This window comes from Juglans microcarpa x Juglans regia, chromosome 7S, assembly GCF_004785595.1.
Source record: "Juglans microcarpa x Juglans regia isolate MS1-56 chromosome 7S, Jm3101_v1.0, whole genome shotgun sequence".
NCBI lineage: Eukaryota > Viridiplantae > Streptophyta > Magnoliopsida > Fagales > Juglandaceae > Juglans > Juglans microcarpa x Juglans regia.
This window is the reverse complement of record NC_054607.1, coordinates 1,780,656-1,805,667: the sequence shown is the minus strand read 5'-3', so window position 1 is coordinate 1,805,667 and position 25,012 is coordinate 1,780,656. Positions and strand designations below refer to the sequence as shown.

At 35.8% G+C, this 25,012-nt stretch overlaps 1 protein-coding gene and 1 long non-coding RNA gene across 2 annotated transcripts; one reads left to right on the top strand and one right to left on the bottom strand.

Moving 5' to 3' along the window:
* The first annotated feature begins 75 nt into the window (after positions 1-75).
* On the top strand, positions 76-23,965 carry LOC121241605 (glycine--tRNA ligase, chloroplastic/mitochondrial 2). Its single transcript, XM_041139440.1, is given in 37 exon segments — positions 76-418; positions 1,224-1,274; positions 1,422-1,489; positions 3,165-3,246; positions 3,342-3,405; positions 4,847-4,902; positions 5,134-5,211; positions 5,396-5,470; positions 5,550-5,620; positions 6,427-6,543; positions 6,648-6,749; positions 7,662-7,788; positions 8,338-8,421; positions 8,611-8,697; positions 9,208-9,309; positions 9,713-9,776; positions 10,749-10,804; positions 12,984-13,055; positions 13,904-13,986; positions 14,741-14,789; positions 15,534-15,564; positions 15,567-15,595; positions 15,735-15,824; positions 15,936-16,022; positions 16,111-16,182; positions 16,311-16,369; positions 17,294-17,387; positions 17,704-17,922; positions 18,083-18,177; positions 18,825-18,915; positions 18,989-19,093; positions 19,331-19,369; positions 20,046-20,135; positions 21,614-21,715; positions 22,210-22,291; positions 22,448-22,533; positions 23,842-23,965. Coding segments are annotated over 37 exon segments (3,213 nt in total). The 5' UTR covers positions 76-163; the 3' UTR covers positions 23,941-23,965.
* Positions 16,872-17,226, bottom strand: LOC121241645. Its single transcript, XR_005935749.1, has 2 exons — positions 17,044-17,226; positions 16,872-16,969 (listed from the first exon to the last, which is right to left on the bottom strand). It is a non-coding gene; the product is annotated as an uncharacterized LOC121241645 (long non-coding RNA).
* Positions 23,966-25,012: the final 1,047 nt, after the last annotated feature.

Sequence of the window (25,012 nt, the reverse complement as noted above, 5' to 3'; positions counted from 1 at the left end):
TGTTTGCACTTTCAAATACTCATTTTCTAAGTCGCTTTTGTCGATTTAAAAAATTAGTCATGGACACAACTTCTTTGTTAAAACCCAGACTCCTATCGTCCAACTGATAAAACCCAACTGGCTAAGCGTCTCTCCAAGCCTCACACTCAGAGCCAGGCTAGCCATGGCGCTCCTCGCATTCCCCCTGGTGATCTCCTTCCTCAAACCCCACACCTCCGGCCTCTCACTCCTCCGCGCCGGCAAGCCCATTCCTAGCCGTCTCTGCAAGCGGCTCTTCCTCCGCCGCCACTTTACCCGAATTGGTGTATCTGCAGTCAGCACCTCGGCAATTCCACAGAATTCTTCTTCTACGGACCCCAACAACGAACCCCTAAGAGCGTCCGTTCCGACTTTTCAGCAAGCCATTCAGCGCCTTCAGGTCTCGCTTCTTTGTAGCTCCTACGTTTGTGCTTGTTCCAAAATATTCACTCTTGGAAGCACCGGTATGGATACGGATACACAAAGAATATAAGCACGTTACAATGGGATCAATTTGAAATTTTGGATTAAGTCATCTGCGGGTTTCTTAAAATTTATCTACTTTTTTTATGTGAATGATTCATATTTTGCCACAAGATACTTCTGAGTGCTTAAAATGATTTAGATTTCCCTACGATATAAAGTAGAGAAATTTTAAGAATACTAGCGTTGATTAATATATATATATATATATATATATTTTCCTTCTGGAAGTTTTTTTAAAATCCCCTCCGGCCTTTTTTTTTTCTCTTTTCTTTTTCAATGACTCTTTGAAAAAAATTATTGGAAACAAAAAGCTTGTTATTGAATAAAAAAAAGGAAGAAGAAAGAATGGAACCGTTTATTCTTGCACGATTCTATATTCTAGTGTACGTATTTTTATTGAACGTCAATGTCAAAGCATGCCATTGTCCAATCTTATTAATTATTATGATCCATATATTTGTTGGACAAGAGATGCATTTTTTATAAACAATAATCACATTGTCGCCCCGGGGGGGGGGGGGGGGGGGGGGTGGTGGTGGGTGCTGGGGAGGGTGGGGTGGGGGGATGGTTGCCGTATTGGGAAGTATGATAAATATCTGGTATGGATAGGGATACGTTGCTAGATTGAATTTTCTTACTTCCTAGTTTTCAATGCATAGAGAAACTAAATCGAAAAGAAATTTCCTTTTTATTTTGCACTGATGGTACTGTTAATATAGGAATATTGGGCTTCAGTTGGATGTTCGGTAATGCAATGTAGCAACACAGAGGTAATCTTTGACAGTACTTTGAGTTCATTTAACGCATCTTCTAATTGAAGGTGTGAGGCATCTAAAGCCATATAATTTCTGTTAACACCAATTTATTTTATGTCAATGACTGGTATGTCTTATTGAGGTTTTGTCTGTGTTGACCAGGTTGGAGCTGGGACTATGAATCCTCTGACATTTTTGAGAGTTCTAGGTCCAGAGCCATGGAATGTTGCGTAAGTATGCTTTATGATGCAAGTTTTGTAGATATTTATCAATCACAACTCAATTAGATATTATGAATGTATTTCTGTGATAAATTAGTGTTATCATCTTTTATGCGTTATCTTATTCTGCAAAGAGTGTGTCTCGTTTTTAGAAATCGAAGTTAGTCATGAGGAACCATAATAATGAGGAAACACTGATTCCTTATGGTGTAAATGAGATGGAAAAAAGGGATGGGAGGAAATCTGAGACTTCAGTGGTTGATGTTACCCTCACTCTTGATTAGTTATAATTTACATGGTTGTACTTGCTTAGTTATAATCGATTCAGTAGTCGATCCCCTCCCGATCTTTCACTCGGAAACCGAGTGATATTAAAATCTTCCCCAATACCCCAAGGCCCACCTACTTCACAAACCTGCTATATCATCCCATAGAACTCTTCCATTGCTGTCCACATACAGCCCATACACACCAACAAATGTCCACTCAAAACCCATCCTCCGGACCTCCACACTCATAAAAGTACAAGCCACCGAGGACTCCCCAATGCACTCCTCAATAGATTCCACAACCCTCTTATCCCACTTGATGACACCCCCGATGCTCCCTTAGATGTAAGGAATGACCATCCCACATACGAACATCCTCACAAGCTTCCAATGATACTTCGATCAATACACTCTAACTTTGTCTTTTGCAAATAATCAATGTCCACCCTCCATTGATGAAGAAGATTCTTAAAATGGAGATGCTTATTGAGGACATTAAGCCCCTGAACATTTCCAAGAAAGGATTTTGGGCTTCATAAAGAGGAAGCCTCCCTCCCCTTAGATCTACCTCGACTCGCACTCCCATCTCGAACATTCTTATTCGACACTTTATTTTCCTCGGCTTCTGTTATAAATTGAAATGGGGCTAGTTTTCATAATTTGCTTGTATCCATATCTAGCTCCTAGTGGTTGCTAGGTGTGTCCCATGTACATTTCCTATGTACTTGGGCTATGCTTATTGTTCAATCAATAAAATTTCTATTTTTGTGAACACTTAAGGAAGCCAAAATTACTCTCAATTTCATCACAATGATAAGGTCTTCCTTGTAAGTGTGTCATAGGTATATAGAATTTAAGGGTCTCGGCTTTCATGATTTCCTTGTATCTATCTCTAGTTCCTAATTAGGTGTATTCTCTTGTATACTTCCTAGTACTCGGGCTATGTGACTATGTCTATTGCAGTATTATTTAAATCTCTTTTACTTATATAAAAAAAAGTATGCCATAAGTATCTCAGCCGCAACTAGTCAATGGTTACTAAAGTTTTCTTCATACACATAGATTGGCGTCTGTGTCATCTGCTATCCTAACTGTGTCAAACATGCCGATAGATCACAAATGTATTGGTTAGAGTACTACTGGATCATTCATTTGCTTATTCAATCTTTACTTGTTACCTTTTGGTGTATCGATTGTACTTATGCTGGATCGAGTTTGCAATTCTTGTTTTGATATCTTTACTGTTCTGCCGGAATCTTCATGATAGTTTTTAGCTAATATTTCATGTTGCAAAGCTGTGATATGTCTGTCATTATTCTTCTACATTATGATGACTATGTTGACAGTGCATGCGGGCTTTTGGGTCTTTCTAATGTTTACTTAGGTAACTGCTAATATAGAGTTTCTGATAAAAGGTATGTGGAGCCTAGCATTCGACCAGATGATAGTCGTTATGGTGAAAACCCAAACAGGCTTCAACGACACACTCAATTTCAGGTTGAATTTGAGTTTATTGATGAAAATTCAACTTTTTGAACAATTTATGGAGCTTTTTTGGGATAAAGTTTCGGTGTTATTCAATTTGATCTCAGGTTATATTAAAGCCTGATCCTGGAAATTCGCAAGACCTTTTCATTCGTAGCTTGTCAGCTTTAGGTAGTGAATCTACCTCTCTTTTTATTTTAATTTTTTTTATAGGTAGAAGCGCATAGTGGATTCACATTTTTTTAATATAAATTAATATGAACTGAAAATTCATTAATGCTTTATTCTTAGTAGTTGTAAAGGAAGTCACTGGTGCCTTTTCGCCATTTTCATGCGTTGGAGCTTGTTGTCTGTTATGTTGTACTAATCTTTGGGCAACTTGTTATGCCATGTGACAAGGCATCATTGCAAGGAAAACTCTATCCATGGAACCCACATCATGACCATGAGAAAACAGGCTAAATTTCTTGCCTGCCCTCCAAATGAAAAGACCTGTTGGAAGTTAGGGCTGTTTAAGAAAATGGGATAAGCCTCATGTACTTTTTGATGTTGATTCTTCTTCACAAAGCTACACGTGCACACACACTGTCTGTGTAGTTTGGAGAAAGATGAGTCCATGATTTTCTCCTTTTGGTTGTAAATTCTAATTAGGTACTTCTCATGTATACTCCCTGTGTACTTGGACTTTGCCTATTTCTATGAATAGAACTTCTTGATTACCTATATAAAAAAAATAGTAGTTTGGAGAAAGATGATACCTTGAGCTTCATGAATTCAAACCCACATGCAATTCCTATTGGTGTGCTTGTGTGTCATCAACCATGCATTAAATGTCAAGCTTGAAATAGTCCGAATGTACATGATCTTAAGTTGATATAGAACAAAGTTCAACTCAAGTCAAATGAAGTAAGCCTAATCTTTCACCAACTCTACCCTTTCCCAGCACCTACCATCACCCCCTTGTTTATCATATCATTTACTTTATTCACACTATGTTATCTTTTATCTTCCTCTAGCCGGTTTTCTAAATGGAAATCTTAAATGTTGGTTTTATTTTTAGGCTGGTCAAATTTAGCTTTGTGAGAAGGAGCCAAAGATTATGGCCTGGTGGCTCAATAAGAATTTCCAAACCTTTTACTGCTTCACACTTGTGTTGAAATAGTGAGGATAAGTGAACTCCAAGATACTTGTTGCGGTGGATTTTTAGCACTTTAAGATATCAGAAAAGGGCGAAACAATTGAAATTTCATAAGTTGCTAGATAGGGAATAATAGTAGCATTGAAAATTATAGCTGGCGGGCAGAAGTCATGTTCATGAAACATGATTAATTTCGTTAGGATTTAACGGCTAATTTTTAATAAGGGTAATTTTTTCACAATTTGAAAGTAAAGGAGATAAGTTGTTCAAATTAAAAGCATTGGTATGAAATTGGCGCTCACATTAAAATGTAAAGGCATTATTTGTAAAATCGCTGAACTTTTATTTAATAAGCTAACATTGTATCTGTAATTGATGGTATATGTGGATATGGCTATATTCTATATTCAAAATTTAGCATTTTTCTTGTTTATTCAATATTTGGTTAAACATTCATGCTTGTATGCTTGATAGGTATTGATGTCAGTGCACATGATATACGCTTTGTGGAGGACAACTGGGAGAGTCCGGTAATATATTGTCTTTAATGGTGGATTATTCTGTCCTTGTTACTTTATGCAGTTCTAATAACTGCACGGAAGGAGATGCAATTTAACTTGGTTAGATTTCCTTGCAATGGCTTGTACTTGCAAGCCTAATGAAACTGTGATATCTGAAAGCTCACATTTAGGAATTATTATTATTTTCCTGGAATGAAATTAGCTTGTTTGTTTCTATATGCTGACCCAACATGCTTTTAGGTACTTGGTGCTTGGGGTTTGGGCTGGGAAATATGGATGGACGGGATGGAGATTACCCAATTCACCTACTTCCAGCAGGTTCTCCTTTTTCTCATTGGATAGAACTGAGATGCTTCCACAATTTGGAAAATGTATTTCATGTCTACTTGTGTAGTGGTTAGAATTAATTATTTCCCTGGTTGAGTTACTGTTATCTTTTCATGATTTTGCAAAGTTTTACATGGCTGTTCACTTGTAGCTTTATTTCCCCCTCTCTCTCTAGGCTGGAAGTCTACAGTTATCACCAATCTCTGTTGAAATCACTTATGGTCTTGAGCGTATCCTCATGTTGCTACAGGTCAATCTTTGGTTGGTTCTTTTGTTAATATTTGTTCCTTTTTATCCATTTTGCTGAGTCTTCTTGAACTAATTGGCAGGGAGTTGATCATTTTAAAAAAATTCAATATGCTGATGGAATTACGTACGGGGAGCTGTTTTTGGAGAATGAGTAAAAGAACCACAAAATCTACTGATTTCACTCTTCTTTTTTTTCTCGTTAAAGGAAAATTTTTTCTCTCAGTAGAACTCTGTCATATGCACTTACAATCTTTCAAAGCTCAGTAATGTGCACTGTTCAGTATTTTTGAGCTACACATTCTGTTTCTGTATTGTGATGATCATGCTTATTAGCCTTATGGCTCATTTGGTTTTGATGTCCGCTTGTGAGAAATTGATTTTTGGGTGGCCACTCATATTGGTGATACTGATCTTGACTTCTAGGATTTTCATCTTCTTTTCCTTCTAATTTTTAAGGTGTGACTATTGTATAATCCCTGCGTACTTGAATTTCGCCAGTGTGAGATTGAATAAATTTACATTCTCATAAAGAAATCCCCAATCAAATAACCTTGTCTATTTAGTGGTATTTGAACTCCCTCCTATCAACTCCATGGTGTTCTTCTAATCTGTTTCATGCGAGTCACCTGTTGAACCTTTTTGTTTCTTCCAACTTTTAGACAAGTACCTCGTTTGTTTGCAGCCCTGCTTCTTTTCAAGCTGATTTGGAAGAATCTTAGGTGCTTGACTTGCAATCAATGAATTTTTTATGATGCCATCCAATCTGAAGTCCAAACTTTCAGATTACTTCTATTAACCTTTTCAATCCCATTCTCCTTCTTTGGTTCTTTTTTCCATTTCGGATATACCGGCATTTTCAAGCTTGAATGTGCTTTAAACTTTTTTTTTTTTTTCTTGGAGCACTTTCAGCTTTCTAATTGCCTACAATATAATCCACATTTTGTTTTTCTGCTTCAGGAAGGAAATGAGTGCATATTATCTAGAACAAGCCAGTGTTAATCATATTCAAAAACACTTTGATTTTTTTGAGGAAGAGGCTCATTCCTTGCTTGCTTCAGGCCTTGCAATTCCTGCGTATGTTTATTAATTCAGCATTCACGTTCATTATTCACTGAATATCACATGGAAATATTTTCTTTGTTTTTCTTTAAGTTAACATTTGCTGTCCTACATGCTAGGTATGATCAGCTTCTGAAGACATCTCATGCTTTTAACATCTTAGACTCTAGAGGCTTTGTTGGGGTAACAGAGCGTGCTCGTTATTTTGGTCGGATGAGAAGGTAAAGACACTTCCTGATAATGGTCCTTTCGAAATTGCATGAAAAACACGGGAGCGTTTTTTATCGTCACAGTGGAGGATTTTAGGCCATTAATAACATGGTAAAATTGAAGCTGGGAATTTCATTCTGATTTAAAATTGTTGAAAAGTGTTCCTAGTTAGGTATTCCTCATGTATACTTCCTATGTACATGGGCTTTGCCTTCTCTTATGAATAAAACTTCTTGATTACCTATAAAAAAAAAAGTGTAATTGTCGAAAAACTTGGACGACGATTTATCTTTCTTTCAATAATCTCTTGATCTTGAGGTTGGGGCCAATATAAATTTTGGTTTTTTTATAAGTGGGGCAAATATAAATTTTATAGTCACCAATGCCTCATCTTGAAGTTGGGGCAAATATCTTTCTTTTATACTAGTTGTTGATGTCTTGGATCATTTGTTGTTATAACACAACCTGCTATATTCTTTGTACAGTTTCAATTGATGTGTCGAGTTCCAGACCTAAACACTAATTGCCATTTAGTTGAGTACAGAGAACCATCCATTTTGACTGCAGTGACATTTAATTACATTATCTTAGGTGGAGTTCAAGGTATAAGCTTAGTATTTGTATTTTCCCTAATTTTATTACCAATGATGCTCTATGTCACATGTTAGTAATGATGTAGAATTATTTATCTGGACTTGCATGCCTTTTTCTAGAAAAATGTGTACTCTATGCCTTTCACAATAATGTTCTCTACTTTACTATTATTTGAGGGTGTTGTATCTTTTTCTTGGTGGTGATGGGGTGTCCGTTCATTTATATTTAAACCCAAATCATGGAGATTTACAAACTATATTCGTAAGAAAAGCTACCAAAATTCTGTGTTGCAATTCTGTGTCTATGCTTATCTTCTTGTTTTTTATCAGTTTGGCTCGTCAGTGTGCACAACTCTGGTTGAAGACCAGGGAAGCCCTTGGACATCCACTGGGTATTGCTTCTGACCCTGTTAATGTTGTGTGTCCAAAAGAGCTTTTGGACGCTGCTGTCAAAAAGGTCAGTTTGCATATTCAGCTATCTGAATCACTTTCATCATGCTTAGTATTTATGCAGCTGTTTTCTTAAGGCCGAGTAATGTCTCTCAAGGCTGATTAATGTACCTCAATATTAAGTTTTACATTTTACCCATCAATTATCATTCATACACATATATTTGGTTCCTATTATTTTGGACTTGTCACTAGATTTGTTTTGTGGTATGCTCTTGGAGATTCTTTAATCATAAATTACAGGATCTTGTTGATGTTGTTTGATCATGAGGCTATAGGCGCTAAGCAATTATATGTGTGTTAACATACCAATATTTCTTATATGCCCAGGCATCAACATATTTGTGCATGCAAGTGTGCAAGAGAGAGAGAGAGAGGTCCAATTTACTTTTGACACCATATCATTAAAATTCTAATCAGTTGGTGCTGCTTGATTCTTCTAACTCATATGAACCTTTCAACAATTAGCTTGACGAGAATAAGCACTATTTATGATTAATATATCAATCAAATTATTTCTTATTGTGGCTTGTTTATTCTTCGACTTATGCCACAGGTGAATGATGATTCAAGATTGTTTATTCTTGAAGTCGGGACTGAAGAGATGCCACCTCATGATGTAGTTGATGCAAGCGAGCAAGTATAGTTTAACACATGAAGCACATTGATCATTTTCACAGCATGCTTGTTTGTTCATATTACCTCTCTCTCTCTCTCTCTCTCTCTCTCTTTCTCTCTCTCTCAGCTTTAATAAACTTTTCAACATCTTTTTCGTTAATCTAATTTTCCATCTTTGGTTTTTCACTGACTGCAATGCTGGTCATTGCAGCTCAAAGAATTAATATTGCTGGTGTTAGAGAAACAAAGATTAAGCCATGGTGAAGTGCAAGCATTTGGCACGCCTCGCAGGCTACTGGTACAACTTGCAGTCTATATTATTTCCCTTTGCAAAAATGCTGACATTTTTTTTTCAAAAAGACGAGAGAAGATTATTTTTAATTCTTATAAGAACTTTGTTTCTGCATTTTATTCTTATAAGAACTTTGTTTCTGCATGTTGTTATGCAAGTTCTACATCCAAAACTCTTGCTTTAGTATGAATGATAAACTAAACCCATGAAGAATTCACTGATGCTAATATGTTCTCAAACACTAAATTTTGGCAAAAACCTATTAATGGTTCACAAGAATACACTCACAATCACTATTGGAACAAGCAAGTCTTGAACTTAATAACCAAGATCGACATCGAATGTAAAGTGGCAAAGTCTTGAACTTAATAACTATGTGATATTTTTACTTAATTTTAATGTATCTCCTAAAATTGAGCTGTTAAAGTTTCAGAAGTGTTCGGATCTGTATACTTTTCTGGTTTCCTTCATCACATTGTTAATAATTGTGATATGTGCCCTTTTTCACATTTCCAGGTTTCTGTTGAGAATCTTTGCACTAAACAAGCAGAGAATGAGGCTGAGGTTCGAGGACCTCCTGTTTCAAAATCATTTGATCTCCAAGGAAATCCTACTAAGGTTTGAACTACCTTGCATTCTTGTTCTCCTGTAGGTTTGAGCTCAATAAGATTTCTGCTTTTATCTAAATAACCTGTGATGCAAGATTTTTTTAAAGCAGAAATAGAAGTGGGCAGTGATTGCATTTGGAGTGTACGAGGCATTCACATTATTAATTAACTAATTAAATAGTTAATTTATTGTTTTTTATTTATAATATTCTGTTTGCACGGCTTCTGCTGCGACTTAGGCAATATTAGAGCTAATCTATGGTTCACTTGTTAGTGTTATTGTTGACTTCTTGTGTAGTAGTGTAAGTCCTAAGGTCTGCACTTATACCAACTAAGGTTTGCACTTTTCATTAGTTGTTAAGTGATATTGAATATAAATGGTCATATAATATCAACTTGCAACTTCATGTCAGGCTGCTGAGGGTTTTTGCCGTAGATACTCCATACCTCTGGACTCACTGTATAGAAAGATTGATGGTGAGTCTGTCTAGTTTACTCGTAAAGTAGCCACTCTGAGCACAAGGTTGACTTGTGTCCAAAAGAAAAATTGATTAGTTTTATTGCTTTATTTTATCATGTTGCAACTGTTCTGTAACGGTTTTGTGGAATTAATCCATTGATTTTTTTCCCCACTATTTTGACTTGTATATTATATAATTCTAAGCTTTGTTATGTTGTAAAACCATTCCAGTGGGTCTTTAGTTTATGAATCTTGTGAAATCATCACCTTCGTTAAGGAAAGTTCTCTCTCTCTCTCTCTCTCTCTCTCTCTCTCTCTCTCTATATATATATATATATATATATATATATCTATGGAGATTTCCACCTTGTATGAGAATAATAATTTTGTGTTTATGTTTGGAGATTGCAGAAATGATTTAAATTTATGGAAAGAAGATACCCATCTATAGGGTGGGTTGATTGGTTTGCTCGCTCACTTCCAATTAATCATGTTTAAGAACCCCTTAATTGTGCAAGGAAGATTGTTTCCAGCATATGTAGTTTGCCATTATTTTATAGTCAGTTTAGTTTTACACCTTTTCATACTATGTGCTTTTTAAAATGGATCAACTCATTTTTTAGTTTGCTAGTACACCTCTTCCCACATCCACCAAGAGGTATTATAGTGGTGTATACATCATAATCGGCTTGAGCCGTCCTGGAATTTTGGTGGAGACTACCTCTATCAAAGGAAGATTTAGGGTTGTCTTTCTGCCATTTTTTAGGAGAAGCATAATTTGATCTGCCCCATTTATTATGGATCGCATTGCAGCAAAAGGTCTCACTTATTGCTGTTTAACTCTTGTTCTAAGGGAAGCAAGTTTTTCTTGGAAGCCTCGCACACTTAAATAGTTAATTCATCGGAATTTAGGCTATTTATCTGCAAATTTGTTGTTTCTTGTTTTGGAACACATAATGATGGGTCATGATGGTTTCCACACATTGCAGGAAAAACAGAGTATCTATATGCTCGCATAAAGGAATCTACTCGACTTGCTGTGGAGGTTTTGTGCCTCTTTTCCACATTTTCTGGTTTTCTTCCATAAAAGAAAACTTTCTTCCTGTTGAATTATTTTGTAAGTGTTCTTGATAGATAAAGTTGATCATATGTCCCATCAGCACAAACTCAAGAATAGGATATATAGCTAAAAAGAGGAGGAAAAATTCAACGATGCGTTAAGACTGAATGAGGCTCCATCCTTTTTCTACATTTTCCCTTTTTGTTATTGGGGGGATGGTCACTTCTGCATAAAATTAACAGCCATCACAAATGCCTACTAAAAAAAATGCCAGCAAACCCAGAAGCATTATTATTTTTTGGATAAGTAGTTGAGATTCTGTTAAAAGCGCAAAGGGGTTTAACCTAAGCACATGGAAGATTTTTTTTTTGATAAGTAAACGATATTATTAATAAAGACAGGCATAGCCCAAGTACACAAGATGATATACAATATATAAGACCTATCTAGATCGAACTAGAGGAAACAAGAAAATCATGAAAATTCAAGCCATTAAAATCTAAAGCTATGGCCCATAGAAATAAAGTACGGAAAAATAATGCTCGAAGTTCCTTGGGTGACCGCTCCTTGTTTTCGAAAGTCCGATCATTACGTTCTCACCAAATGCACCACATGATGCAGATCGGGTTCATCTTCCACACCTCTTTAATTTGTGAGACATCTCTGGGGAGAGTCCAGCTAGCCAATAGCTCAACCACTGTTGCTGGCATTACCTACGATAACTCCACCCTGCTAAACACTTCAGTCCACAAGGCTCTAGTTATCTCACAATGTAACAAGAGATGTTCTATTGTCTTGCCAGATTGCTTACACATACAACACCAGTCTAGGATGACGACCTTGCCCTTCCTCAGGTTATCGGTTGTCAAAATCTTCCCCAGGACTTCTATCCAAGTAAAGAAGACTGCTTTAGGAGGCACCTTATTCCTCCAAATTTTCCTCAATGGGAACTGGTTGTTTGGTAAAAGTGTAAGGGACTTGTAGAATGAGCAAATTGAGAAGGCACCCTGACCCGCCGGTGTCCACCATAGCCTATCAGCTTGCTGTCCATTTGGCACCACAGAATATAATAGGTTGAAGAAAGCCTCAAAGTGTCTACTTCTCAATCTTGCGCCGCTCTACTAAACATGACATTCCATTGAACTTGGTCCCCTGGTCGAAGCATGAGGTCTGCTACTAAGGCTTCTTGATCACGTGTCACTCGGAATATAGCTGGAAAGGAGTCCTTTAAGGCCTCATCCCCACACCATTTGTCCCTCCAAAACTTATCTGGGATCCCTCACCCAATACTAATTTAGAATGGCGATTAAACACCCCCTAGCCACACCTGATGTGCTTCCTAACCCCCACTTCATTAGCCCCACTTACCTCTCCGATACACCAACCACCCCACGAGCTTCCACATTTACAATCAACCACCAATTTTCATAGGGCTTCTGGTTCCATGTTATACCTCCATACCACTTCCCGAGTAGGGCCTGATTGAATGTTCTCAAATTTTTTATATCCAACCCACCTGACGAGTTTGGCCTGCACACCTTGTCCCAACTGACTAGGTGGAATTTGAATTCATCCCCCAACCCGTTCCATAAGAAATATGTAGGTATCATCTTAGAGGATATAAGGAAATCGCACATGTATAAAATCTACCAAGGTAGAAAATCGATGATTGTGATGAGCTGCCATATAAGCATAGAGGCATTTGAACTTAGTAAGCTCTTGCACTAACACCGTACTCTCCCAAATCGTCTCTCCATTGACATAGTTTCCTTGGAACCTATGGGATCAAAGGTAAGGGCATCCAGTTTGGGTCACAAGCCAAACTATTCTTCTTCTTTTTTCCAAAGCCAAACTGTTCTGAGTAATGGAGCTTCAGTTCATGATTTTTTGTTGTCGCTTTCTACTTCATAGAATGTACTTAGGTGTTTTCTTTTGTATACATCCTATGTACATGGGCTTCGCTTATTTCATTCGATGAATAAAATTGTCTTTCTTCTAAAAAAAAAAAGGGCGCATATTTATTACAGGATATGCTATCTTATGTTATATGAATATAACATGATGTGTGTGTGCGCGCGTGCACGCATTTATCTGCTGATTCTTTTATTTTTATTTTTTTTATGTAAGATGAAGAAATTGCTCAATAACTTGTTGGTTTGATTAGGTTTTGTCTGAAGAGTTACCTAGTACCATTGGTAATGTATCATTCCCAAAGTCAATGCGGTGGAACTCTCAGGTTTGAGCAGTTTTAATTCTTAATCTTTCTTTAGGTGTATTTAGGTTTAAGCCTATTCTAGTTCCTAGCTCGTATTTAGATGTTTTCTCTTGTATACTTCTTGTGTACTTGGGCTATGCCTATTTACTTGTCCAATAAGATTTTCTTATTACTTATAAAAAAAAATTCTTTATCTCTATTTTTGTGGGTTTCCTTTTCTCTTGATAGTCTTGTTAGTTCTTAAAAAAATTGTGCTAATTATTTAACTTTTTAATTCGTTAAATTGAAATGGCTTTTGTTGGTTAAATAAAAAAAAAAAGGCTTTTCTGGATCATCATTGAGGCTATTCACTGGATTGCCACTCTTCGTAATTATCTAATTCTCTATTGTCAAGTAAAGTAACATGTTAGTGTGGACTTATAAAAAAAAAACATGTTAGTGTGGTTAAGTTTAAAAGGTACTTGAGGGTGCTATGTCTCACCTTGGCTGCTTACTAGATGAATTGGGCTTTATAAGTGATTTTAGGATAGCTTCAAATTGACTAGCCTTTTTGGGATTATGGTGCATATGTGGTTAGTGCTTGTCTTGGGTTGTTACTAGCCATTTTCCAAACAGTCCAAAATCCTTAAATTATCAGTTGCCAGGAAAAGCCAGTGACCCATTTTGCTCAAGACTGTTAATGTACTGCACTTTAAAACTTTGGGTTGTAATTAGTTAAAAACATGAGTAGTTGCATTCCTCCTAGTATTTTCATTTGTTGTTTTTCTATATGGTGTATTTGGAAAAAGGGATTGGTTTGGTTCCGGTCTCTACATTTATACTTTTGGTTGGCCGAATTTATTAATAGTGCCTTTACCGTTACTGTGTAGATCATGTTTAGCAGGCCTATTCGTTGGATTTTGGCCCTCCACGGTGATGTTGTTGTGCCATTTTCGTTTGCTGGAGTTTTGAGGTAATCATGCTCAACTTTATTCAAGTCAATTTCTCTCTCTCTGGCACCCAATTGCATGATGCATATAGAGGAAACTGAGTTGGGTTGGTTTGTCTTGGATTACGTTACCCACTGTTGCAACATGATCTTCAACTTGAGGATTTTGAAGTATATGTGCACATGAAGTTTGTTCCTTATAGGAGGGCATCAACATATATCTGAATCAGTACTCTGTATTTCTGTTTATTGTATTAGTTAGGAACATGTATTTATCATTTGGAAGATGTTCTGTGAAAGGATGCTTTCTGGATTTTTTTGGCTTGCTTTCGGTTGAAGAAAGATATATTCTGATTAAGTCATGGTAATTGCAAAAACCCAAGTTATTATGGTTGGACCCTGGATAAGACATTAAACATAGAAGCAAAATTATCTTCAGATACTTGTGCGTTTGTCTTCTTTATTTTAGGAGCTTTTGTATAACGTTTTGCTTATGGCGTTCTCTTCATGAAAACTTATCAAAATATGATAAAGGCCCATATAGGAACTTTGGTTGAAAAGCAAGTGGGAGTTCGTTTACCGTCCTTTTGTTCTGTTTCATTGCATGGGAACTTTGGTTGCCTAAAGTGCATGTAAATGTTTGAGTTTTTAAGGGGTGGCATATAAAAATGTTCATGGATTCGCGTTTTCCCTTTTCACCAAGTGAGTGTGTGCACTGTTCTTATGATATTTTGTTTTTGGATGTAGTGGGAACCTGATATTTTGTTTTTGGATGTAGTGGAAACCTGTCGTATGGTCTTCGTAATACTTCTTCAGCTACTGTCTTGGTATGTGAGTAAACTTTTGATTTTGTTTATGTACAAAAGCTATACAAATATCTTACAGAAACTTTTCTCCTTTCCCTTTCCTAAAGCTTGACCTGATTACTTTTGATTAGGTAGTTTGTGAAACCTGATTTTTGCTATGCCTATTTCAATATCAATAAAATATCTTCTGACTTATAAAAAAAAAAGTTTGTGAAACCTGATTTTTGGGGTTCTATTTTATTAACACGGAATACAAAGAAACTGTAATTGGGTCACCTTATCTTCTATATAAATATAGATGTATTTACTTTCTTCCTTGTGAAGCTGATTGGAATGTGAGCGGTTTCACTCCCTTGTATGGTTGTCATGTTTCACACATACCTAAATATTGTTATTTTCAATTTTCAATTTTCAATTTCTTATAGAAAAAATATCCATTTTGATCTAAACCTTCAATATTCCACTCTATTAGATTTGCAAGTATGTGGTAACAAATAGTTTCAACTCTTTTTTAGGCAGTTTTTATTGATTCATCGCTTTTCCTTTTTTGCCGTATATTTTATGTCAACAGTATTGTAAATGTCACTTTTGAAAGCTATATCGCTCCGTTTTCCACTGTATGATTTTGCCAAAACATCTTAGTACACCTATCCAGTTTTGTGGTGTACTGTAGGACTCCTGAAGGTGTATATCTGAGTGTGTGTGGGATCTACTCTTTGTTTCCTTGTTAGACACTTTATTATAGTTCCTCAAGACTTTTCACAGGTAGAAAGTGCTGAATCTTATGCAGAGCTAATGGGGATGCTGGAGTAAATGTTAAAATTGAGGTGTTGCGAAAAAACTTTTTTTTTTTTATACTTTTTACAGAGTATATGGAACTAAACAGTTTCTCCTTTTTTTGTCATAGAGGGTAGTTTTAGACTATAATATTTTAGGTGGTGATGAAAAATTTGTTCTCATTTACAGGAGCGCAAGAAAAAAATTTTGGAGTACTCTAATGCGTTAGCAAAGAGTGTCAACGGACACATTGTTTTTCAAGAGGGATTACTGAATGAGGTTATAGATGTGTTTTATTTTTGTGAAATTTGTTTGATAAGTGTGTTCTGAACTGTGCTTACTGAAAAAATGGAAGATGTTCTAGTATATATGTTTAACATAATGTTTTAGGTTGTAAATCTCGTTGAGACACCTGTTCCAGTGCTTGGGAAGTTTCAAGAGTCCTTCTTAGAGCTTCCAAAAGATCTTTTAACTATGGTACGTTGTTAGAAGTTTGCAGACTTACTGTGAAGGGATTCCAATATTTAGGCAATCATCTATAGACTGTCGTGCACCTTTTATGCAGGTTATGCATAAGCACCAAAAGTACTTCGCTGTGACTGATGACGGTGGGAGGCTGTTGCCATACTTTATCGCTGTGAGATATTGTTACTAATTAGATCATCTTTGTGATGTAATCTTTGCTCTTAGAGTGTCAAGGTTGAGCTGTTTACATGTCAAGGTTTTTTCTGTTTGTGAGTACTGTGGTGACGAGTTTTTTTTTAGGTGGCAAATGGAGCAATCAATGAGATGGTAGTACGAAAAGGAAATGAAGCTGTACTTAGGTATACAAGGCTCTTATTCATCTTTTTGTGTGCCAAGAGGAGGACATGATCTCTGTTAGACTTCTCATAATTCTTTAAAATGCTTTTCCAAAAAAAGAAAAACAGGAAAAACTCTAGAGATTTGTTTAGGCTTAATTTCATTATTTTTTTCCTAATCAGAAATTGTACATGTTTACGTAGAGCAAGTTCTATCCCAGTTTCTTTGTAAGTAAGTATCTAAAGGCAATTACCCAGTGTTTTTCCTGCAGACGCAAGGTTTTGGAAGGGGGTTTTCGCACCTTAGTTTAGGCCTGTTCATCCGGGCCGGATTTTTTCCTTACCCGGTTATGGGTTCCAACCCAGAACAAATCTGGGTACACCCGGTACCCCAGGTTTTTTTTTTAGGTTTGAATGTTTTGATTTTTTTTTTGTTGTTCCTTTCTAAATGGACAGAAACTCAAAAGGAAAATGTATATTATGTCCAATGAATCATCCATTTTATCCTTTTTTTTTTTTTTTTTACTCTCTTCTCCACGTGGCTTTTTATTGGTGGTCAAGGAACATGTAGGCTTTGATTTAAAAAATTAAATAAATAGAGTTTGAATGCTGCATCAACATTTTCTTCATCAAAAAATATTCATAACATGTAGGCTTTGATTTTTTTTTTTTTTTTAAAAAAAAGTGCAACCCGGAACCCAAGTTTTTAAAAACCGGTTTCAATCCAAGTTCCGGCCCGGGTTTGACCCATGATAACCCGGTCCGGGTTCCGGCCCGGTTTTGAAACCTAGGTTCCCAACCCGGATGAACAGTCCTACTTTAGTTAAGCATTTTTCCATGAAATGCTCACTCTCAAGTGTCTACTTCAAGCAATTGCATATATTTTGGCAATACACTATTATTGCTACTGTCCACTTGAGATGAAGCATTTTGATATTTTTTGTGCAGAGCTCGGTATGAAGATGCAAAGTTTTTTTATGAGATGGATACGCGTAAGAAGTTTTCAGAGTTCCGAAGTCAGTTGAAAGGGATTCTTTTCCATGTAAGTTATTTCATTTTATATGTATCTGTTGGCAACGGGAGATGGTATATTTGCTATGAATAAGAGAATTTCGTTGTTGTAATCTTTGAATTGAAAAGTTCAGCATGTAGCATTTATTTTGGATCTCTTTTATATCATAATTGAACATTCTCTTTCAAGTTTGTAGTGCTCAGAGCCATTTCTTTTAATGGAGGGTTGGGGGATTGGAAATTGAAAGTAATAGTTGAATATGCTGCAGGAATAGCTGATTCGTGATAGATACACACTGCTCACTGTCTGATAGCCCTTGTATCTTTGATAATTTGAAATTCAACAGGAGAAGCTAGGAACGATGCTGGACAAGATGATGCGCATTCAAAACATAGTGACCAAACTGAGTTTAGCCTTGCAAATTGGGGAAGATGGGCATCAAGTAGTCCAGGATGCTGCATCTCTTGCTATGTCAGATCTTGCTACTGCAGTTGTCACAGAATTTACTTCTCTCTCAGGAATAATGGCCCGCCATTATGCTATTAGAGATGGCTATTCAGAGCAGGTTGTATATCTTACTTCTAATTGTTATTTTTTCTTTTCTGTTTCCACATGCATTTCAATTATCTATTTTCTTATTAATTTTTTTGTTATGTTCCTTGCTTGTGCTTCGTAATGGTAATCTACAGTCTGATTTTGTTCTGTGCTTTGTGTTTGTTTTGCAGGTCGCGGAGGCCTTGTTTGAGATCACAATTCCCAGATTTTCTGGGGACATTCTACCTGAAACTGATGCAGGGATAGTTTTGGCCATTGCTGACAGGTGAAACTCTAGTTATAAGGTTATTTAATTGTTTGTTTCAGGCTCACGAATTTTTAGAAATTAAATTTAACTTTGGGTAAATGAAATATAAGGCATATGAATTTATAATCTGACAATGTGGCTTAGAGTTGTCTCTCTCTTCCTTCTTGGAATATGGTGCAACTGTTAAAGAATAAAAGGGGAAGTAGAAGCTCATGTAAATGTAAAGCAATTTTGCTACATTTATTTTTTGACTTGCGGCATGCTTTGGGCAGTATGCATTACAATTCTATCTTCAATGTCATTACTGTTTCAAATTTTCAGTTGAAATTTCTTGAGAGGATGTAGTATGTTAATCCTGCTAATTTATTCTCATCCTTTAATAACATTAGTGGGGCGGGGGTGGAGAAGGCTAAAAAGCCATGTCAGCCAGAGTTGCAGTCTGTCCTTTTTTTTTGGGAGAGGGAGAGAGAAGGAGGGGGGGGGGGGGGGGGGGGGGGGGGGGGGGGGGGGGGGGGGAGGGGGGAGGTGATGGAAGGGAAGGGCGTTTACGTGTATGATATGGTCTTATATGAGTAGGTTAAGGTTATTATACTTGTTCTCATGCTTGCTTATTTCCCTTGGATTTCTATAATTGTTGTTTTTTTAATGTGATACATCTTCTGCAGATTAGATAGCCTTGTTGGCTTATTTGCTGCTGGTTGTCAGCCTAGTTCTACCAATGACCCATTTGGCCTGCGAAGAATCTCTTATGGTCTCGTAAGTATACTATCGTTTAATGATTTGAGGTTCATATTATGATTCTTAGTAGTGCTGCATTTGTTTCTTTTAGGTCCAAGTGTTGGTGGAAAAGGATAAAAACCTGGATCTAAAACAAGCATTGGAGCTTGCTGCTGATGTCCAACCCATTGAAGTAGATGCGAATATGGTAGATGATGTATGACCAAAGCCCCGTTTAAAGCTATAGTTAATTACTGATCCTAGATATTACCCAATTCCCTATTGGCATACAACTGATCATTTGAGTAGATTTATGTTACTCTACAAATGTTTCCTGGTTGCTTATATATGTGGGAACCTCACTTATATGTCTTCCTTTAGTTTGAACTCATTATGTAATTTGCTTACTGCTATTATGGGCATCAAGTTATGATGATTGCATCTTTCCTTTCAGGTACATCAATTTGTCACTCGGAGATTAGAGCAATTCTTGGTATGTGTAATCTTTACATTAGGGAGTTCTATATTTACAAAACTTATGCTGTTCTGCATCTTCTCTTTTGAGTATGTTTTGTACATTTTAATTAGATTTTTTTTTTTCAATCTTTCCTTTTGGCTTTCATTTTATTTAGAAAAAGCATTGAGGCATACTTTGTTTTCCTTCTTTTGTATCCTAGAAAAGAAGAGGCATGACTTCTCTCTCTTTTAGTTTCTTATCTGAGAGCCAAACTTGAGACCCTCCCCATCCACTCTTGTTGCCTTCATTGCAGCAATGTAGCTTGTCCAAAAACATTTCTTATGATCAGAAAGGAGGATAATGCTTAAAGAGTGACAGAAAATCTTTAAGTTTAATTTTTGTGGCTGAGTTTCCATCAAGCTCTTATGTGGATAATATAAGAGAACATGGGAACCCTAATCGTTGTATGTGTAGAAGAAAGATGAGGTAACCAAACCAAACTTTCCTTGATAGGTTAATACCACACTTGCACTACTGCGAGATTTAAACCTAAACCAAGCTTGAGGTCATTGAATCCCAAACAAATGAAATCATATGGTATATAAAATAAATAAAATAAAATATTTGCTTATATTCCCAAAACCACCATAATTTTACACGTAAGAAAACGTTAGATCACTTTTTTATACATATTAACTGGGATTGGTTACAGGTTGATAAGGGAATAAGCCCAGAGGTAGTTCGTTCTGTCCTAGCAGAGCGTGCAAACTTGCATTGTCTGGCAGCAAAGTCAGCATATCAGGTAATAGTTTTCCCTTTCATACATTGACCCGTGTCCATTGTAAATTGTTTCTTAATATATCCAATTAATTCATTAAAACTATGTTAAAAATAGAGGGAGATACCCTCATTTATATGTCCTGTGTACTAGGGCAACACCTCTTTTGACAATTAATAATGCTTAACTTACTCATAAAAAAGATACCCTAGATTGTGTTAGTCCAAGTTTAGCATGAGAGAAGGTGAATGGGATCCACATTTCTTGGGAGATAGAAGTTCTTGCCCTCTATAATAATTTCAAGGAATTCCAATTATAACATTGACTAGTCCTTCTGAAGTATGGCTAGATGTGGTTTAGACTTTCCTTGGATCATTACAATTAGGCCTCATTTGGTTACGCAGATGGAATGAGATGAAATGAAAGTTGAATAAAATATTGTTAAAATATAATTTTTTAATATTATTTTTGTTTTGAGATTTTAAAAAGTTGAATTGTTTATTGTATTTTGTGTGTGAGTTTGGGAGTTTGGGAAAGTTGTAATGATTAGATGAGATGGGATGAGATGAGTTGAAATGGTTTGTGTAACCAAACTAGGCCTTAGGATCCATTTGGCAACACAACTATTTTCAAGTATTCTTAGATATTTCCTTTTCAAACATCACTCAAATATAAACATTTTTCAATTTTAGATTTTCAACTTTTTCATCTATTTATTACCTAATCATTACAACTTTCCTATACTCTTAAACAAAACACAAAAAACAATACAACTTTTTCAAATTTCAAAACAAAAATTATATTCAAACAATTTTTGAAGTTTATAATATTTTTATTCAACTTTTCTCTATCCTTTCCCAAAATCCAAGAAAATGTCTTAGCTCAAATCATTTCACTACTATTCACAGATATACTAAGATATTCTAAGTATCCAAACGGGGCCTAGTGTAAGAGCTAACCCTAACCAAAAGTGTGGGACTTGACTCACTTGAGTCATTTCACCTAATAATGGAATGACTGGACAAGGACATCAGAGATTTAAAAATGGGAGATTGTAGTGCCCCAAGTTTAGGATTGGGGGTGGTGAATGAGATCCCACATTGCTTTGGAAGGAAGAAGTTCTCACTTTTTATAATAATTTCAAAAAAAAAAAAAAAAAAAACTCAAACAGTAACACTGTCTAGTCCTTTTGAAGCATAAGCCCAATTGTGACTTGGGCTTTCTCTGAGTCATTTACAAAGATACTGGAAGATGCCAAGAGATATGATACAGATCCTTAAATCACTTTATCCACCAACTTTTGCAGTTATTTTGTTCTTATGATGACTTCTTGGTCTCTTTGCTTGTAGTAGAATATTTAATTAATAATTTTAGTGCTTGAACTCAAAGTTGATGCTTTTCTAAATATGGACTTCAAAAATATGGAAGCATGATAAATATATGTAATATATCTTCTTGAAGGATACCAGTTTTTAATGGTCAGTACATATAAATTGTGCTAGATGGAAGCCTTGCTAAGGAGCGATCTTTTTCCAAAAGTTGTTGAAGCATATTCTCGTCCAACGAGAATTGTTCGTGGAAAGGACGTGGACCCTGATATGGAGGTACCCTTATATTTCATTATAGAAGACCTATTATTTGTTACAAGAGCTATAGCATTATACATTTTTTAAGTAGCTACAGCTTTATACATGCAGATGAAAAGGTGCAATAATGTAAACACCTTGTGATCCTCCCCTTGTACTGATTAACATTCTAAAATAGCTACGGGAATCAGTCCAAAACTGTGATTTTCTAATGATTTCATGTTTCCAACTTAGCAAGGCATAACTAAATTTTTATTCTTTTTTACTTCGATTTCATTGTTGTTGATTGGTAAATGTTTTAATTTTTAGTGAAATTGCCATTATATTCTTGTTTATTTTTCTTCTTTTCTCTCTGTGGTTGCTCTTGAAGTCCATCTGTATATTTGGGCACTTAATCATTTTTTAATAGGCATTTGGGCACTTAGTCATATAAGAATATTTATTATGCTTAATGAATTATGTGGATTTATTTCTTGCTTATCTCGTTATAATGGATGAAATTGGCTAATTAGGTGGATGAGGCCGCCTTTGAGACAAATGAAGAGAGAGCTCTATGGAGCGCTTTCTTGTCAGTTAAAAACAAAATCAATCCTGGTATTTCCTTTTTTGCTCTTTGAAAAACATTGCCATCGTCTGTGAAATTCAGTTCAGTTCAATCTTCTTTTTTGTTTATGTTTGGTTGGTTAGTATTTTAGTAACTTTTTGCAGCAATTTGTTTAACTATGAGATTTACCTCTTCTCCTCTTGCAGGCATTGAGGTAGATAATTTTGTTAGAATATCTTCACAGCTAGTACAACCACTTGAAGATTTCTTTAACCATGTCTTTGTAATGGTGGTATGTTGCCTTTGTATTTGTTTATATGAACCAATGCATCAGAAGTTACTATATGGTGGTGGGCCATACCTTGATATTGGAACAAAGCTCCACATATTTTACACCAACGTTTCTTATTTTCTAGGCATATTTACATATATGCATGTAAGTTATACAGACAATTAGGAACTCTGGCAGTGTCTAGGACCTTGTGATATATATGTACGTAAATTGGTCTGACTGGTTATGACCATGTCTATGAGTTAGTACATGCATGTTGTAACGTATAATTAAATCACAGCCTGTTTATAATTGTGACTGAGGTATACAAGATGAGACCACATCCTTTTGATGATTAGCAGATGAATATACTAAATTCAAGTTGCAGATGGTGGTGCTGCCCGCCCACTGTGGTGAGGCTCAACCAATCGCATCCCCCATCACACCGCCCCAGCAGATAGCCAATGAACCGCCCAGCTGTCCACCCAAGGGGGTGGTGGACACCACCTGTACCGTGCCCATAGCAGGCGGATTTTTGCCCAACTTGTCTGCAACACCCACCCCAACCAAAAAAGGAAACTAAAGGCAAACAAAACCCCCAAATCAAGACCTTAGATAGCCGCTAAGGGAAACAGAACGTTAGACAGCCAAATACAACAAAAACCCCAAATCAAACAAAGCCAAAATCAAGATGAAAATTCCTCTGTGGCTGATGGCCCATGGCTGTGCTTCCAATATGGCTTAAAATGAGAGTGAGAATGAGAAGAAAGCTTGAAATGAGAGGGAGATAGAGAGACTGAGCGTGGTGGAGGGCTTAGAGTGAGAGCGGTAGTGATAAAGGTAAAATTATGAGTTGAATTAGGTCCAAGGATGTTGATTTCAGTTGCTGAGCATTTCTCTATCAAAGTATGGAGACCAGCAATATTATTCTGGGCAATATGGAGACTAACAATATATTATTGTTCTTGATTTTGTACCTTAGTACACTTTTCCTTTCATCCTGTGCTATCCAATGGCAGGTCTTCTTTTGAAAAGTGCATTTTGCACCACAAAGTATTACCCAAACTATCACACATTGGCCTTTTTCACACTCATCTTATCACCCTTAAGATCAAAGAAAAATGAAATATATGGCAGAATCTTGACAGTAGAAATGTAATCTATGCTGAAATTTTCAAAAAAGTATTTGTTTTTGGTGCAGTTTGACAGTTTCGGCAGCTTGAGATGTAAATTGAAAGAAGGGGATAGTAGTTTATGGGTGTAAAATGTACTTTTCCCTTCATGTATTTGTGATCAAATTCCCGTTCTTGGTTTTTACCTTTGGTGCAGGAAGACGAAAGAATTAGAAAAAACAGGCTTGCTCTGCTCAGAAAAATTGCAGATCTTCCAAGAGGCATAGCAGACCTCTCAGTTTTGCCAGGATTCTAAGTTACAACACCTACAGATACATTCTTTGTATTGGCTTGTACAATAAAAATGTTGTTTTATTCAATTGATGCTTGGAAAAATTTTGTAACATTTTGTTATCAAGTATATGATTAATTTATGAAATACCATTTATTTAGTTATTTATGACGTAATTTAATCACTGACATGGTTAGATCAAAAGCTTAGGTGTACTGAATATACATTTAAGTGAGCAGTGAAGATTAAACAATTTAATCTTCTCTGTTGGTGCCTACATTATCACTTCAGCTGGTTCTGAATGATTGTTCTTGTTTCATATGGTGGAATAAAATGTTATTGCTCTTTCAGTTTCTCAGGCGCCTCTCAGAATTATTTAACTTTTCTGAAAATTAATATTTAATTAAACAGGGTTTGAAACTGGTCGAATCATTCGATTTGACCATGGATTTAGAGCATTAGATTTTCACAATTATTTTTATCTCATCTCGTGTCATTTAATTATTATAATTTTTTAAATTCTCATATAAAATAAAATAAATAATTTAACTTTTTGAAATTTTAAAACAAAAATAATATTAAAAATATATATTCTAATAATATTTTATTCAACTTTTAATTTTTATATCAACTCATCTCATCTGCGAAAACAAACGAGGAAATAAGTACAGTCACACTATATATGATTTTTTTTTTAAGAGTTCTATTTATAAACTGCAATGTAGAATACACCATCAACATCATTTATATGGTAAGATTTGATTCGTAAGATTTAAATTTTAAAATCTCACTTTCAAATTACATAATACAGTGTAGCCGCTTTGTTATGTGTAATATTGTGTTATTCACACTCACTTGTAAATAATTTTTTTTTTTTTTTTGTAATAACTCCGTGGGTATTTTTTTAGTAGTCTTTCAATGAACGGGAAAAGTTACAAACAAAGAAATTATGGTTTGCTAATTAATCAAATTGGTCTTTAAACTCTCAAATAACTTAAAATCTAATTCTCATATAAACACCAATAGTTACTCTGTCTTGTACAGCATGTTTGTCCAAGTGTTCTCATTGTTTGTGCTTGTTTTATGTAGAAACTAC